The following is a 15,948-nucleotide window of genomic DNA, read 5'->3' on the forward strand; positions in this document are numbered from 1 at the left end:
TATCTGGTGTGGAGGGCAGCCCAATCCTAATCTGCTGGAACAGGCAGGCCAATGGGCCTACACAGTATCCAGCACAGGAGGTGGCTGGAGAGCAACTCCCCTTACCCCATTTCCCCCCTTACCCCATGTTGAGCCCCAGCCAGCCCTATGGGGCTACTTGGATCTGTGCTAGTGAAATATCTGGCACAAATCCTAACAGTCTGTGTAAGGCTGCAGGGCCTGGGAATGGGGGTTGGGATGCAGTGTGGGCTGCTGACGCTGATCCCACCCTCCTCCCAGACCTAATCCACCTCCTGCCCTGCCCTCACCTATCCAAAAACTCCCATTCCCCGCCTCTATACTGCTCTCCTGCCACCTCTGTCACCCCCTGCACCAGCCTGCCTGGGTTGCGCAAACTTGCCCTTTTGGGCCAGTGCAAGAACTGGACCCAGCACTGGCAGGCTGGCACGTGTCCTTGTGCTGGCCCAACTGACTTGAGAGTAGTTGCAAACATGCTTTACAGCATGTAAAGAAGCCCTTTACAGGGCTGCCCTTTACAGCCCTGCCAGAAGTCGTGCCGGGCTCCCTGCACCCTGGGGAGGCTGCAGGAGGCTTGGGTAAGTGCACCCAAGCCCCTGCAGCCCCTGAGTGGTGCCGCTGCCTCCCCCCCCCCCCCGCTGCCTCTTCTCGCGCCCCTGCAAAGACTTACTGGCTCTCAAACTCTCCCAGAGAGTTTGAGAACCACTGCCTTATAGGATTGTTGTAAGGACAATATCATGATAATACGTGTGAAGTACTTTGTGTGCTCCGAAAGCACTGTATAAACATTATTATTATGTCTGTGAAGAATCATGGTCAAGTATTGGTCATACTTCCAAGGAGGAACTGTTTGAAAACCAGGTGGAAAATGCTTACAAGGGTTGCACAGCCCGTGTTTTCCCCAGGCTGCCCCACTTTAGGTAATATCAAAGTGATGGACTGATGGGCAGCCCAATCCTGAGCTGCCCGGAGCGCAGGGCTACCGTGTTGCCAAAATGGCTACCGCAGCATCTAGCATGTAACTGGGCAGCCCATGGTGGTTCCTCGGGGGAAGAGAACTTTTGTCCACAATGGGGTTACTTGATTCTGCAGCGGCTCTTGAGCCAGTGCAGAATCAGAGAGTCTTGTGTTGGGCTGTATGGCCCCACACGAGGCTCTGGATCCGGTGGAGCTGAGCTCCATTGGTCCTGCCCCCTCCTGCCCCGCTCTCTCCTCCGCCACACCCCCTTCTCGCCCTCAGTGGCCAATGTGTGCATCTTGCTTTGTAGGGCAGATGTGAGAATTTGTCTTTGGATGTGGGGAGAGAGAATAGGAAGTGTGATTCTTGTCCCCTTCTACCTCTGTCACATATCTTGTATAAAGCAACTCTCAGTGAAGGAAGTTAGAAATAATTAAATAAAAGTAATGCCATTTCTATTTGCCCTCTCTAATTCCTGAGCTGCATGGATGTATGCTGCCATGATGCTTTTATGGTCTTGTATGCGATTCTGTAGACTAGTTTTGTACAGTTTTGTACCTACTTGGGAGATGGTTTATGTAATCATAGTAGCATATTTTATTGGGTCTGCCCACTTCACTTCTTACATTCATTGTGTTCTCCAGTAGAGGGCCTTCTGTTCACCTTGGAAACCACTGTATACCAGAGAGAATAAATTGATTAAATTGAAAATTCCCAAGGAAAAAAGTGGGATGGAATGGAAAGCAGCTGAGATTGATTGGGTTATTTGGAAGGGAAAGACAGTAAAGATTTAGTATAAAGCCTCTTAATCATAATGAATGCAGATCATAAAAAGTAGATTTTTCAGAAAAAGTAGTAGTAGTAGGTCAGTTTCAGATCATTAAGTGGAATGTTTATTGAATCATAAAGGGGGCTTTATTTGTATTTCATTAGGTCTTGGCTTACTTATCTCTCCTTACTCTACTTCTTAGATGAAGTACTTATGACTTTAAACTAAGAAGAGCCACCACAATTTTTTTTTTGAAAGGTCACTTTGTTCTTCCCCCTTCTCCAGCTTTTCAATCCTCTCCCATTAGCCTATTGAAGGGGAAATGTCGAGGCTTCCTTTGGATTCCTTAAAGCCAATCAATATAATTGGAAAACTAAAGCATTAGGAACATAATTATTTTTTGGCACCTGAAATTTGAAAAATGTAGAGGCACAAGTTAAACTAAAAGCTTGAATATAAATCAGATGCTGCCTTGGTCAGTGTGCCATGTTTATAAAAATGCTTTGCTGACACAGTAGTCCCGATCCTTGCCTTATGATTGATGATTCCACGCTTTGAAGCTAACGGCTCTGGTACATATATGATGTCCCATCTCATCTGCAATAAATCAAACTAACTCCTGTGGTACTGTGATCATCTCTAGGATTTGATGAGGGCAACAGCAGGTGTCTTATTCAGGGCCCAATCCTATCCAACTTTCCTGCACCGATGCCAACGCCAGCTGCAACCTGTGCACTGCATCCTGTAGTGGGTTAGTAACAGAGGCAAGGAAACTTTTGTTCTCTTACATCATGGCAGCATTGTGGCTGCATCGGCACTGGAAAGTTGGATTGGGCCCCCAGTGCAGTGAGCGGATTCAGACTTTAGTGAGGACCTTCCCGTTTACTTCTGTCTTGAGACTACCAGAAACTTGGGAGTCTGTCAAAGGCACAAAATGAATTACTGCAAAGGCATTCTCAGCTCTTAACTTCTTTCTTTTTCACCAGTGGTCATTTTGCTTGGACTTTTTCCTCTTCATCTTTGGGTGACTGCTTAATTTCTAGTGCGAATATCACATAATCCTTTTTAAAATATTCTTGCTGGAAGCTCTTAACTTCCCTCAGGAATAACCTCCACCATTTGACAAGGATGTATTCCTCTTCTGATATTCTTCTGGTAACTTTAACTCAAAAAAGCTACCTTCTCAGCTTTATAGTACTGAAGTACTATAGTAGAAGTAGAAGTTAAAGTAGAAGTTTGACTACTCTACCTTCTTTCCAGTCCAACTATGTGGGCAACCAGTACTCTGTGCTAAATTTCTAGATTAGCAGAATCTTCATAAAATTTTAGAGTGGGAAGTGAGACATAAAACCAGTGCTTTTGGAATCTTCTTTTTGTCTTTGAGGAAAATTCTGGAAAGAGTTATCTATGATGCACACTGTGACTGAAGACAGATGTGTGATGAAATGAAAGCTCAGAATATGTTCTTCAGATATGCACTATGAGATATATAGCCGATTTAATGTTGGTTGAAACTCTCTCCACTGACTCCATTTTTTGCTACCTTTTACTGCCTGTTGTTGCCTGTGTTGGCTGTGGAAAGCTCAGACGTCAGGCAGCAAGCTGCTTTATTAACTTTCGTTAGAAGAGTAGAGCAGCATTTCTCAAACTGTGGGTTGGTATGCACTAGGTGGGTCATGAGCCAATTTCAGGTGCATCATGTAGCACCTGGTTCAGCTGCCATTGAAAATGCAGAGCTGAAAATACAGAGCTGCTGGGCAGGGAGCGCTCCTGGTAGGAGAAAGGCATGGTGCTTTGCACTGACTAGGTGGGAAGATGGGATGCTGGAAAGGGGGAAGAGCTGTGCGGTTGGAGAAGGATCCTACGTTCTGCTTTGACTTCCAAGCTGAAATGTTTGAATTCTGAGCTGTGCTAAATAGCACGAGCACACTGTGCAATGGAACCTTTGGCTGATTGCGGCTTAGGTTTGTAACCTAAATTGTTGATGCCACTTTTAGAAATCACTTCAGGTGATTACAGAGTGTTATTCTAAAAAGTAGGTCCCGGTGTTGAAAGGTTTGAGAACCACTGGAGTAGCGAGTAGTGGTCAGAAGGTGGCAGAAGCAGTAACAAACAGTGGTTCTTGTGGGGTGGAATGAGATTGAAGTGTTTCATGCTGCATTCAATTTGTTGACATTTCTTATAGTTCCAAGTTTTGAAGCTGGGGTTGGAGTGATTTGAAGAGGCTTGGGGTTCTTATTTATCATGCGCATGCCTTCAGTCTTAGCCTAATTTGTTGCAAGTTACATATTTTACAAACATCTCTTTGCTGAACCCAGCTCAGGATAAGGCAGAGCTGGACAGAAAGGAAGAATGTTGAGTAATTCCTATTGAGTTCCATAATACTCGGTCAATGGGCTGCAATTTATAGAACTTTTGGAGTAGGAGGAAAACATTTTGCTCCTCAGAAGACTCTCTGAGACCCACTAGGAGTTGAAGATAGGTTTTGCTCCACACCAACACTTTGTCCAGGTATGCACCTTTACTTTCTCACCATAGGAATGAAGGAATTACAGGAAAAAACATCATAGTGTGTGCTTTCCATTGGGACAAACCTGGCTTCTCCCCTGCTCAGAATGGTCTAGTTTCAACTGAGAGATTCCCATGAGAGTTACAGTTCAGAGAGGGCACAAAGATGCGTTGGTGCCCTTCCTGTAACGTATGGGTCTTCTTTCCGTACACTCTAGCACTCATTGTAATGATGGACATTTTGCAAGTTATTCATAATAAATAGTAAACACATCTCTATACAGGAAAGCCCCAGCAATTATAAATTTGGATGGTAGACTCTGAATACCATAATTATTAGAAGGCCTCTTTGTTTTTTTAATCATGGAAAAGTAATTTTAATATGCAGAATATGTTTTTTCTCAATTGTGTTTTTAAAATAATATATTCACCCCATGCACTCAGTGTCTTCCTTTTGTATTGATGAGTCCTCTGGTCTGAGCTAGGAGTGAGGCTTTGTTTTTACTGGGGTGGTAGAAATGGGTCTGGGCTGTACCAGTTCAGGCTGCAGATGGGAGCTGATCTGATTGACTGCTTCTCGATATAAGAAATAATCCCTGCACCTAGAGAACTTGTCATCAAAGAGAAGACCTCTTACCTAGCTTCTACCTAACATACTCATTTTCTATATGCAATGAATATCTGTGTGTGTGTGGATGAGCTTGGAGTCACGTGCAATCCAAAGTGATACTCAGGCAGAGATCTACTGTCTCCATGAGAAATAGATTCAGGTCCTGTTTGATTCCCAAAGTGTGGAGAGGACTTTTGACAACGCCACCAGAGAGAATTTAAATCTCAGAAGAAGAAAACTGGAGTGTCTGTTCTTGTGGGCGAGCATTTTACCATCCAAGAAAAACATGAGCACTCCTTAGAAAATGCAGCTAAATGATCAGCATAAAAGTGACAAGGCACCAAACCATCCATATGACAAAACTGAATTGAAATGTCTAAAGATGAACTGCCAGAACAGACTTCTTGATTCAGAAAGCAAATTCCTAACATGCCACCGGGGGTGCTGTTTTCTTTTTTTAATTCAGGTATGTAGGAAGAACAAACAGGAAAGTGGTTTCTTTCAGCCTCACTGCAACTTAGAGAACACAGAATTCAGTGTGTGCTTTTTCCTTGACCACCATAGGGTAAGAAGTCACAGGAGGGGATGGGAAAGTATGAGCCCAAGAAGAAGAGATCCTCTTAGGCCAAGGCATTCCAAAGCCAAGATATTTGATGACCAAATAATTTCCCCTTTCCTGCAATTTGCTCTCCTAAGAAGGTATTTAAATAAATTAGTGATATTAAAGATAGAGATTCCAATCACATGCTGGAGTGGTTTAGGCATTTGCACATTAGGGTTGCTGTATAATTCTCCCTTTCATGTTAAAGTGTGCTGCTCTGGGAGAGGCTTTCCAGTCAAAAGTACATGAGATCTTATTAGCATCTCATTTTATTCAACTTCTTAGTGACTGGCCACAAGGGGAAGTCTCAGAAGTTGCCTCCTGCAGTTAGTATTGTCAACTTAAAGTATATATATATATATTAAAAAATAAAGTAAAAAGAACTTTGAGGCGATAGCTTTTTGAATTGTAATGCTGCTACAAAGCTTATTTCAATGCCGGGTAGGCCAGCTAATTGTGCTGCGGGGAGCATTTAAAACAGAGGTGTGCCAGTCCTCCAGAATTTTATTAAGATCCTACCAGATCTACATGGTATGTCAGGCAAATTAACATTATACCTTATGAAAAACTGTGGAATTTGAAACGTTGATCTATTGCACTAGGCTCCTTATAAGCACTTCTGCATATATGTTTCTTTAGTTGTGCTGTTGCCACACATTTTTAGCAAATATAGGTGAAAAAATAAGTGAAGGATAGACCTACCAATGACTATTAGCAGTGGTAGTTGTGGAACATACATGTTCAGAGGCACTGTACCTCTAAATACCAGGCAATGAGAATAAACAACAGGAGATGTCTGTTACCCTCATACTCTGCTTGTGAGCATCAAGAGGTATCAGGCTGTCCATTGACAACCAAATGCTGGACTAGGTGACTATGGTATCATCCATCAAGAAAATTCTTATGCCCTAAGAGTGCAATCCAGAGCCTGTGATAGGCTGGCGCTAGTCCCTTGCTCTATCCCAGGAATGTTGCAAACATACCGTAAAGCATGTTTGTGACTATTGAGCGGGCTGAGCCAGTATAAGGATGTGTTCTTACTCCTGGAGACTGGATCCAGGCTCTGACCAAGTTTGCACCAGCCAAGGCAGAGGAGAGGGTGGCGGGAGGGCAAAACGGACATGGGGAGGGGGTGTTTTTGGGTGGGGATGGGCAGAAGAGGAAGCAGATTGGGCCCAGGAGAGAAATGAGATTGACTGACACCTTAGGCTACATCCTAACCCCTAGTCCCAGCCCCATTGGCCTTACATGGGCCATTGGAGGGGGTGGGATCACACAGCTAACCCCCACTCCTAGGCCCTGCTTGCAGGACCTGCCTTACATAGTCTGCTCAAACCTGTGCCAGTGAATTGACCGGTGCAGATCCAAGTTGCCCTGTAGGGATGGCTGGTGCGTGGCACAGGATAAGGGGTAAAAAAATCCCCTTACTTCTAGTTGCGTGACATTTGGGATCTAAATTTGCTGGATACAGGGCAGGCCACTTGGCCTGTCCCAGCTTAAGTTAGTATTGGGCTGAAAGTGAAAATTTTCACTGAAAGTGAAAAATTTTGGGCTGAAAGTGAAAATAAGTGAAAATTTTCAAATAAATATCTCTGAGGAAGCAGCTTATGATGCTCCTGCCTTTTCTCCACTTGGGAGAATGACACCACGGGCACGTAAAACAGAGTAAAGAATGCTAGGAATGTCTCTTCCCCTGCCGGATGAGGTAACACAGTAATCTAATCAGCAGGTTGTGGTTATTTAGAGCCTCTGGAACCACATATATAACCTGGCAGGATTGACTCAGTCATTCTTCTTCCAAGTGAAATAAGCTGAGCATAATCCCATTTGCTGTTAGATTGCTCTTTAAGTAAGACCTCTGACAAAACATTTGGCCTTAGTTTCTTTGGAAGAGCATTTATTTTTGAAGAGGTGTGTTCTCAGCCCACACTGCCTCACCCTCCTGAAAGTTGTCCAAGAGGCAGTTGTTACCTCTCAGGCCTAAAGATATTTCCCATTGTGCTCCTCTGTATTTAGAGGGCCACGTTTTCTAACCTTTAGTGGCTCCTCTGGTAACACCCAGGCTGCTCCATTGTACCCGCTGAATCACACCTGTGCCACTGCACTTGCCTTGTTGTGTGCCATTCTGAGATTAAAGAAATCCCCTCAACTTGCAATAAAACAACCATGGCTGTCACTCTGCTTTTAAATGGATTTATAGAAGTGCAGTTCTGAAAGCATTGTTAGGTCCTTGATTTATCCCTAGCTTGTGCATCTGATGAGGCTTAAGATGCAATGAAAGTGTCATTCTTTTATGTGCTGAGATACTTTTGTTGTTTTCTGCTGTAGACTAAGGGCCCAGTCCTAATGGGCCATAGCGCCAGCACTGAGCTCCAGCGCTGGATGTCGTAAACATGCTGTAAGGGATGCTGCCCAGAGCAAGGTAAGAGCTCTGGGTAGCAGGGCAGGCTTTCAGGGTGGGGAAAGGAGTTCCCGGGTGGGGGAGGAAGGGGCAGGGGGGAGGAACCAACCTGTGAGAGGGGAGGAACTGGCAGGGCTCCACCAGATCCTATCCTTCATGTCGGGCTGAAAAGCTTGACACAGAGGTTCTCAAGTTTGTGCCAGCAAAGTAGCTGGTGCAGACTTGAGAAGCCCCATTGTGGGGCCTGGGGCTTTCCTTGGGGAAAGGGTACAAAAGTCCCTTTCCTCTGAGGAGATCTCCGGCAGCTTCCTGGTACCCACGGGATGAAGCGGTTGGCATTTTGGCGCCGCTGTTCCTCTGGGCGCTGGGAAGCATAGGATTGGGCTGCCCAGCAGCTATTGTTCTAGATTCCTTCTTTAGCAATGAACTCCCTTACTAGGTGATGTCAGGAAAGCCACTGAGCCTCAGTCCTCCATCTGCAATGTGAGAGTGATAATATTGGCTGTTAGTCATGATGGACATAATCCACTTCCAGGTTCAGAAGCTGAATGTCTCTAAAAGCCATTTGCCGGGAAGCAGTGGCAGGACAGGGTCATGCCTTCGTTACTTGCGTTACTTCCCTGAAGCATTTGGTTGGCTGCTGTGTCATGAAAAACCAGGATGCTGGACCAGATGATCGTTGGCCTGATCCTTCCCATTGATGTGTGTGGGGAGAAAATCTGCTGCTTCTATCCCCGATTTAAAACAAACCTGGATTTGTCATGTATTGTTTTTAAGTGTTTTGTATTTTTAATGTTTATCTGTTTCCTTGTTTCCTTGTATTTTAACTTGATTGTTAGCCGACTTGGGTGCCCTTCGGGGAGAAAGGCGGAATACAAGTCAAATAAATAAATAAATGTATCCAAATGAACCCTAGTTCATTCAAACCATAGTTTGTGAACAAGCCAGGATATTAAACCAGGTTATGATCTTGCAGTTTCCTCCCCTCTTGTGCGTAAAGGGGGTATTGTGCAAGCCAGTGTTTTGTGCTAGTATCACTAAACTGTGCTTTGGTGTTATGACAACCTAGCCATGTTGTACTTTCCACGAAGCAAAGAATATTTCTTTACTCAGCATGTGGTTGGTCTGTGGAACTCCTTGCCATAGGATGTGGTGATGGCGTCTAGCCTGGACGCCTTTAAAAGGGGATTGGACAAGTTTCTGGAGGACAAATCCATTACGGGGTACAAGCCATGATGTGTATGCGCAACCTCCTGTTTTTAGAAATGGGTTATGTCAGAATGGCAGATGCCAGGGAGGGCACCAGGATGAGATCTCTTGTTATCTGGTGTGCTCCCTGGGGCATTTGGTGGGCTGCTGTGAGATACAGGAAGCTGGACTAGATGGGCCTATGGCCTGATCCAGTGGGGCTGTTCTTATGTTCTTAATATCATGGTACAGGTGGCAGCTTGCTTTTATCTTGTTTTGTACGGTAGCAAAGACAAGCATGAGGTCTTCTTGGTCCCTTGCTTTGCAGCAGTGAGAGGTAAGCCAAGCAGCATAACAAGGCTTCTTGCTCACCTGCAGGCACCTTCAGACAGGAGAAGAAACAGGAGTAGTCATTGATGGCAAGAATCATTCGCTAGAACTGCCATCCTGCTTGCTGCTAGAAAGGAGAGATAACCCTCTCTATGTGATTCGGCCATCTTCTGTGAAGCTCCTGTGTGGAGTTGTACAAGAAGTCTTGAAAACGGTAGCTGAAAGTATTATTTGAATTAAAGCACGCAAGGCACAGCTATGGGTGAGACATTACTCACTCAAAATCTGAAGAAAGCTATTTGTTCAAATAAAGTTAATGCTTTAAAATTTGACTGGTCAAATATCTATGCCTAGAACTTCCTGTTCCACTTAAGTAACAGGACTCTCAATTTGGGCAAGTCTCTGTGTATAAAACCAAGGAGTAAAGATCTTAGTGTAAGCTGCTAGAACTTATCATTTTCCTGGTTGCAAAAGCATTAGGTATGAAATGCAGCAGTTGTGATTCAGGAAAATGTTGGAGGGCGAACACTTTTTAAAGGTGTCAGTAGAACCTTTCTGCATCCCTTCTTAAGTAGTGAGAACTATTAACACAGGGCCCAATCCTATCTAATTTTCCAGGGCCGGTGCAACTATGCCAATGAGGCGTGCACTGCATCCTGTGGTGGGGAGGCAGTCACAGAGACCTCCTCAAGGTATGGGAACATTTGCTCCCTTACCTCAGGGTTGCATTGCAGTTGCACTGGTGCTGGAAAGTTGGATAGGATTGGGCCAACAGTTTCTAAATAAACCGATCTGGTCTGCAAAAACTAACAGGGAGCTGCGTTGGAATTTCAGCATTAGAAACTGTCTCTGATCCATCTGCAGTATCTTTTTTCTTTCTGTGAAATCTAATGGCCCTGAAGTGCAAGGCTGGTTTAATAACATCTGTTCCCTCTGAATTACTGTAGAAAAGTATTGATATAGCCATATTGTCAAGAAGTAATTTTAATCATGTTTTGACAGGGCAATTCTTTACCACAGCGTTGTCAGTAAAAATGTTTATGTTACTTTGCTGTTATTATCCTTCATAGCGGTATGGTAAAACATTGCACATGTGCTGGAACTGAAGGCAGTGCTTAAGATTTTATGATTTATTATTTATGGGAATTCCTTTGTGAATTGTCATCTTCTCCAAGGGATAATAGCATCCTGTGGTCTTGTCATCAAGTGCAATTTTCTCCTAATAGTTCTTGTGATTAAACCACAGTTTTGTTGTTCTTTCCTCCCTCATCTTAGGAAAAAAAAAGACAAGTAATTGCTATCTAGGCAGTGGTATCTTACAGAGCACTATTCCAGATAGACTAAAGTTTCTCTTGGCAGCATCTCATGATACTTTGGGTCCGATTCTCCTTCTTGTATGGTGAAATCAGGTATGTTTTCCAATTTAAAGTGCACAGAAGCGTTGAGCAGGAAAAGGTCAGGCCCAAGCTCCTCAGGTTACTGGCCACAACTCAGAAAATGTGTAGCCTTACGTTCCCCAGTGCACTGGAAAAAGATGCAGTCAAGTTTTCTCCTCCTTGCTTGTCCTTTGGTCCTGTTCGTTCCACTCCTGCGTCTACTGTGGTGAACAGGACACAGCACACAGGGAAAAAACATGGGGTGATGGAACTGGCACAAGAAACCTTTTCCCACTGATCAGGCAATTCAAAGCTAAGTATGTGAACCTGGTTGTGATGGGAAGTTTGAAATACTCATCTTCTGAGAAGTGATTCTCTTGTTTTACCATTGATTTCATTTATGTAGATAATATCTGTAGTTCAGAGCTATGCACAGTTACGATGAGCGTAAAGCCATACATGCACTTCTGCTAAAACAGAGTGCATAATAAAAACTTGCGTGGTGCTTTGAATCTTCTGATACGGAACGTTGGTAGTTTTGTTTTGAAACTCTTTATGTTGACAGTAAAGACGGGGTTATGGATCTGTGAGCTGCTGTTTGTTCAGGTAAATGCTTGTAACGAGGTGGAGTGATTGCTGCATTCTGCACATTCACCGATTGTCCCTGTTGTGAGATAATAGTGGGGGAGCTGCAACTGACAGGAAGTGTAACAAGGATGGACTTGCCCTATTACTCTATCTCAGAATGCCACTATGGTTGCATGCACACAAGTGGCTGTGAGTATCAGCACAGCTCTGTGTTGCACAGGACAGGTGGGGCCTGTACAGTTATAGAAATGGTTCCATTCTTAATACTTTGATCATTCAAATTTATGGGAATTGAGAAAATGCTTTGGATTAGTCAGTGATACTATTATAAAAATAGAAGCCTGCCAGTCCTCGGGCCATGTCTGTACTGCAGATACAGTGCAGGTAGGGCAACGTGATTTTGATGCATGTTTGATCTGGTGCGTGTTTGACCTGTATATTCAAACATACGTTGCCCTGCAGTGTGGGAATACTGATGTAGGTGCAATGAGTTGGTGTGCAACATTTCATTTCTTCTGCACATTTCTTCTTTCACATAATCATTTTGTTTTTCACAAACAATACTTACAGAAGGAGTGTGAGAGAAGCACATGGGGTTTTTATTTATTTAAAAGATTTCTATGCCATTTTTCCAGTGCTCAAAGTGGCATACAACAGTAAGAATTAACGTGTCGTGTAAAAACATCCTTTGTGACCTCAAAGTTTGCTCATTCTGTGACCATTGAGGTTCTTTTTCATGCTTCCACAATGTATGTACGGATATAGGGAGCGATCTGTGATTAACCTGAGTTCAGTAAAGAATTTTGCAACATAAACATTACAAAAATAAGAAGCTTTATTCTGCTTTATTGTAAAGCAGTTCTGACTAGGTAGACAGTTTGTCTGACTCAGCATAAAGCCTTTATGCTGAGTCAAACTGTCCAGCTGGTCAGTATCGTCGACTCTGATAGACAAAATGGCTTTCTAGGGATTGAACCTGGATTTTTTTTGAATGCAAAGCATGTGCGCTACCACTCAGTTATGGCCCCTTCCCAACTGTGGAGTAAAAGACGGCATCTTCACAACTGTTTTGAAAATGTTTTTGTTGGCAGGTGGCATATCCACAGTGTATGTGACTCAGTACAATAGTTCATTGAAATAGCAGTGAATACTCTTTGCTAAAGTACCGAAGTGTTTAGTTTAAAACATGTTCTTAGGGTCACACACTATTCTCATGTCATTAGCTGCTATTTGATAGCCACTCAAAATCCATATTTCCCATGTTCCATTTGGTGAGTCATTTGTGTTAGCTGCTCACTTTGGAGATTTCCCAGATCAAAAGAGAGCTTCCTGGTAATAGCTGTATGTAAATATATGGCTGTACAATCAGATACATGAAGTTTTTTTATTTGTACATAGAGCATGATTACTGCATTTAATAGGTAAATTTATAAAGATGCATTAAATGAAATCATACTCAACAAACAATTATAGGTTAGAGTGTTCCATTACAGAAACACAACTGGTGGCTGGTCTGTTAGCGTGTTTTATGTAGAAAATCAGGAGCATAGTTTTGTGTAGTGTGTCTCACAATAACTCAGTGTGAAAAAAGAGTAAAAATGTGATCTGTTATGTCCATAGTAAGTATTGACCTCCCTCTTGAGTAAAAGTCCTACAATCCAAATGGAACTTCTCTGGCAATTTTTGATGTGGCGAAATTGGCAGATCTGCCTAGCCAACAGTTATGTGTCAGTGGACTGCTGTGTGGTATAGCTGCCATGTGGTTTGGATTTCAGTTCCCATGTGGCTAATTGCTTGTCCAAGTTCTCTTCTCTCTGTCACACCCTTTCGTAGACTGGGCGTTTTATTCTTCAAAAAAGTATTTTTATCCTGAAATAGAAACCGACATAATGAAATCCTTTCCACACTTTTTGTATTTGAACTTGAGCAATAAATCCATGCTACCGCAACTGCATTGGGCTTTGGCTGCTCTGTGGAAAGGAGCAAACGTTTAGTTTGCTGGTTTGCTCCTTTGGCCACATGAGTTGCAAGATTCAGCAACACTTGGTTTTATATTTAGATGCCTGGTAGCCTCAAATTCTTCATGCCATAGTGATGGGGATTCCTTCTGTGCATTTTTGGTATATGGTTGGTTGGGTGCTAGGGTTGCCACGAATGCTGTATGATTCAAACAAAGTCAAATGCTCTTCATCATACATCTAGATGGTAGAATGATTTGGAAGAGAAAAGTTGCTGTGGCGATTCAGTGATGCTCTTTTCCACTTTTTGAACCCCTTGGTAATTCTCTGTCATTAGGCTAAGTGTTCACTGGTGTAGTTGGGTTAATGTGATGTGTGGATATCCTGAGATAACAGTGATTTGGTGCCATAATGAGTTTCCTGAACAGTAAGTGTAATGTTCAATTTCTTTTGTTACAGATGGAAGAGAAACGACGAAAGTACTCTATCAGCAGCGATAACTCAGACACCACTGACAGTAAGACCTTTAATTCAAGGCTTTGAACAAGATAACTAAACGATTCACCTCCAGCAGGGGAAGCATTTGAATAATTACTTTGCAGACAGCCGGGAAAGCTGTATTTTATGGGTAGTCCCTGAACAATAAATTGTACTTGGGCGTTGCTTCTTAAAAACAGGTTACTGGTATAAAGAAGTTAATATCGATTGACATTATTGGTGGCGAGTGTTTTTGTTGGATCCTCAGGTACTCCTCCTCGAAACAGTATGGGTGAGAGGAAGCCATAAAATAACATTGATGACAAAACCTTGACCCAGACAAGCCTGTACTAGACAGCCCAGCCCAGTTCAAACCATTTTCTCACAGGAGAGTGTGCTTTAGCTTCAGGAAGAGGAAAGCTGCTTGAAAGGAACCTGCCTCAAAATAGAGGTGGACTGTGACTGGGTGAGAAGCTGTATCATGGGCACAATATGCAGGTACTTTACAGTACTTTTTCTGCCTCAGTTCCCCATCAGTAAGATGCCTGGTTTGAGCTCTAAAAGCAGGTGAAATTTAAAAAAAAACACCACAGGTTTAAATAGGGAAAAATAAGGGATAGGTTATGAACCTACAACATGAGCACAGCTGTGGTAATCCTGCAAAATCAAGTAACTCCTGCCCTTAGTTACCTGCAAGGGAGCGACACAATATGGCATTTTAAAACCATGTGACAATATGCAGTAACTTTCTTTTCCTGGAATAGGAAGGTCATAGTTGTGTTTACAGTTACACTGCAGGAGAGCATTTGTCAACAGCTAAAACATCACCTGCTGCATAAATACCAAAGTCCAGCAGAGATAAGGCCCTGCAGTTTAAGACTGTGATTAACAGTCTTTTAACCCTCAGAAGCCCTGAAGCAATACTAAAATATTTTTACAGTTTCTGTAGTTCTTGGGGCTAAGGGCAGGGGAGCGTTTCAAACTTTGGTCATTGACAAAGAGACTGGGACCGATGCCTTCCCTCTAAACTGATAGCAAGTTGGATTGTCAATAGATGCTGCTCACTCAATCCCCATTTTTGCTTTTGGAACAGATAAATGGTGGGCTGATGATACCACTTAAGGGGTCTGATTTGGCCCAGGGACCTCTAGTTGCTAATCTGTCTGCTAGACTAAGTTTCCAGGTGTAACTCTTTATATATGGGTACACACACTCAGAATGATGTATGCAAATGTAAAAAGAGAAGAATAACATGTTCTTACCTTTCTACATTTGTCATATTTATATGCATCTGAAGACATGTGGCTGTATCTCTTTCTTTAAAAAACATATTTTTAGGATGAGATGTAGCCTAAAGCTGTGGACAGACCATGAAATTATGTTCTACAGTTGTTTTCAACCTACAGAAGAGTAGTGATGTCATCTGTATAAACACTGCTTTGTCCTGAGACTATTTGGTAGAATACGCCACATGGATGTCCAATAAAAGATTCTAAAATGGCCTCATGAAAGACCAAGGATAGCCTTTAGAGTAGCCTATCTTGCCCTATTTTCACATAGCCTTTGGGCCAAAGTATTAGCATTGTTACACATATTGGTAATGAAGTCACCCTATTCAGATTTAGCAGCCTCAGAATTTAAATGAAGGTTGCCATAGGTGTAAAAAATATGATAATTTGATGACAACCAGGATAAAACAGATTTTATTTTTGGGTCAGAATTTTCAAAACTGAACTTCAGTATAAAACTTGACCTTATGATGTAACTTAGGGTGCAATCCTAAATTGCGCCTTATGCAGGCCCAAGTCCCTTGGGCCGGCAAAGGAGGGTTGCAAACATGCCGTAAAGCACATTTGCGCCTCCATGACTTGGAGCCGCGTCGGCGCGTTCAGATGCGCTGAGGCAGGCAGAAGCCTCTGTGGTGGCTCCTGCACTGCTGCTTGTGTTGGCGCTCTCGTGCTGCCGCAAGTGGCAAAGGTAGGTGTGGGGGGGGGGCATGGGAAGGGGGCGTTTCTGGGTGGGGGAGCCAGGGGCGGGGCTGGGACCCGGCGGTTATGCTGGATCCCAACCCCCATCCCCGGAGAGAACGGAGCGGCTTCTAGCCGCTCCGCTCTCCTCGGACGTGCGTCACTTCCAGAGGTGGCGCGGGTCCGAGGAGACCCATAG

General features: G+C 43.4%; 1 protein-coding gene across 3 annotated transcripts in view; it reads left to right on the forward strand.

The window, feature by feature from the left end:
* JADE2 (jade family PHD finger 2) overlaps positions 1 to 15,948 on the forward strand; it is a 167,868-nt gene that overhangs the window by 6,198 nt on the left and 145,722 nt on the right. For all 3 annotated transcript variants that reach the window (XM_066618226.1, XM_066618225.1, XM_066618227.1), the window contains exon 2: positions 13,765 to 13,822. In XM_066618226.1, coding sequence (XP_066474323.1) covers positions 13,765 to 13,822 — 58 coding nt within the window. The remainder of the gene's footprint in view (positions 1 to 13,764; positions 13,823 to 15,948) is intronic.

The sequence above is a fragment of the Tiliqua scincoides genome, chromosome 2, assembly GCF_035046505.1.
Source record: "Tiliqua scincoides isolate rTilSci1 chromosome 2, rTilSci1.hap2, whole genome shotgun sequence".
In the NCBI taxonomy this organism is placed as follows: Eukaryota; Metazoa; Chordata; class Lepidosauria; order Squamata; family Scincidae; genus Tiliqua; species Tiliqua scincoides.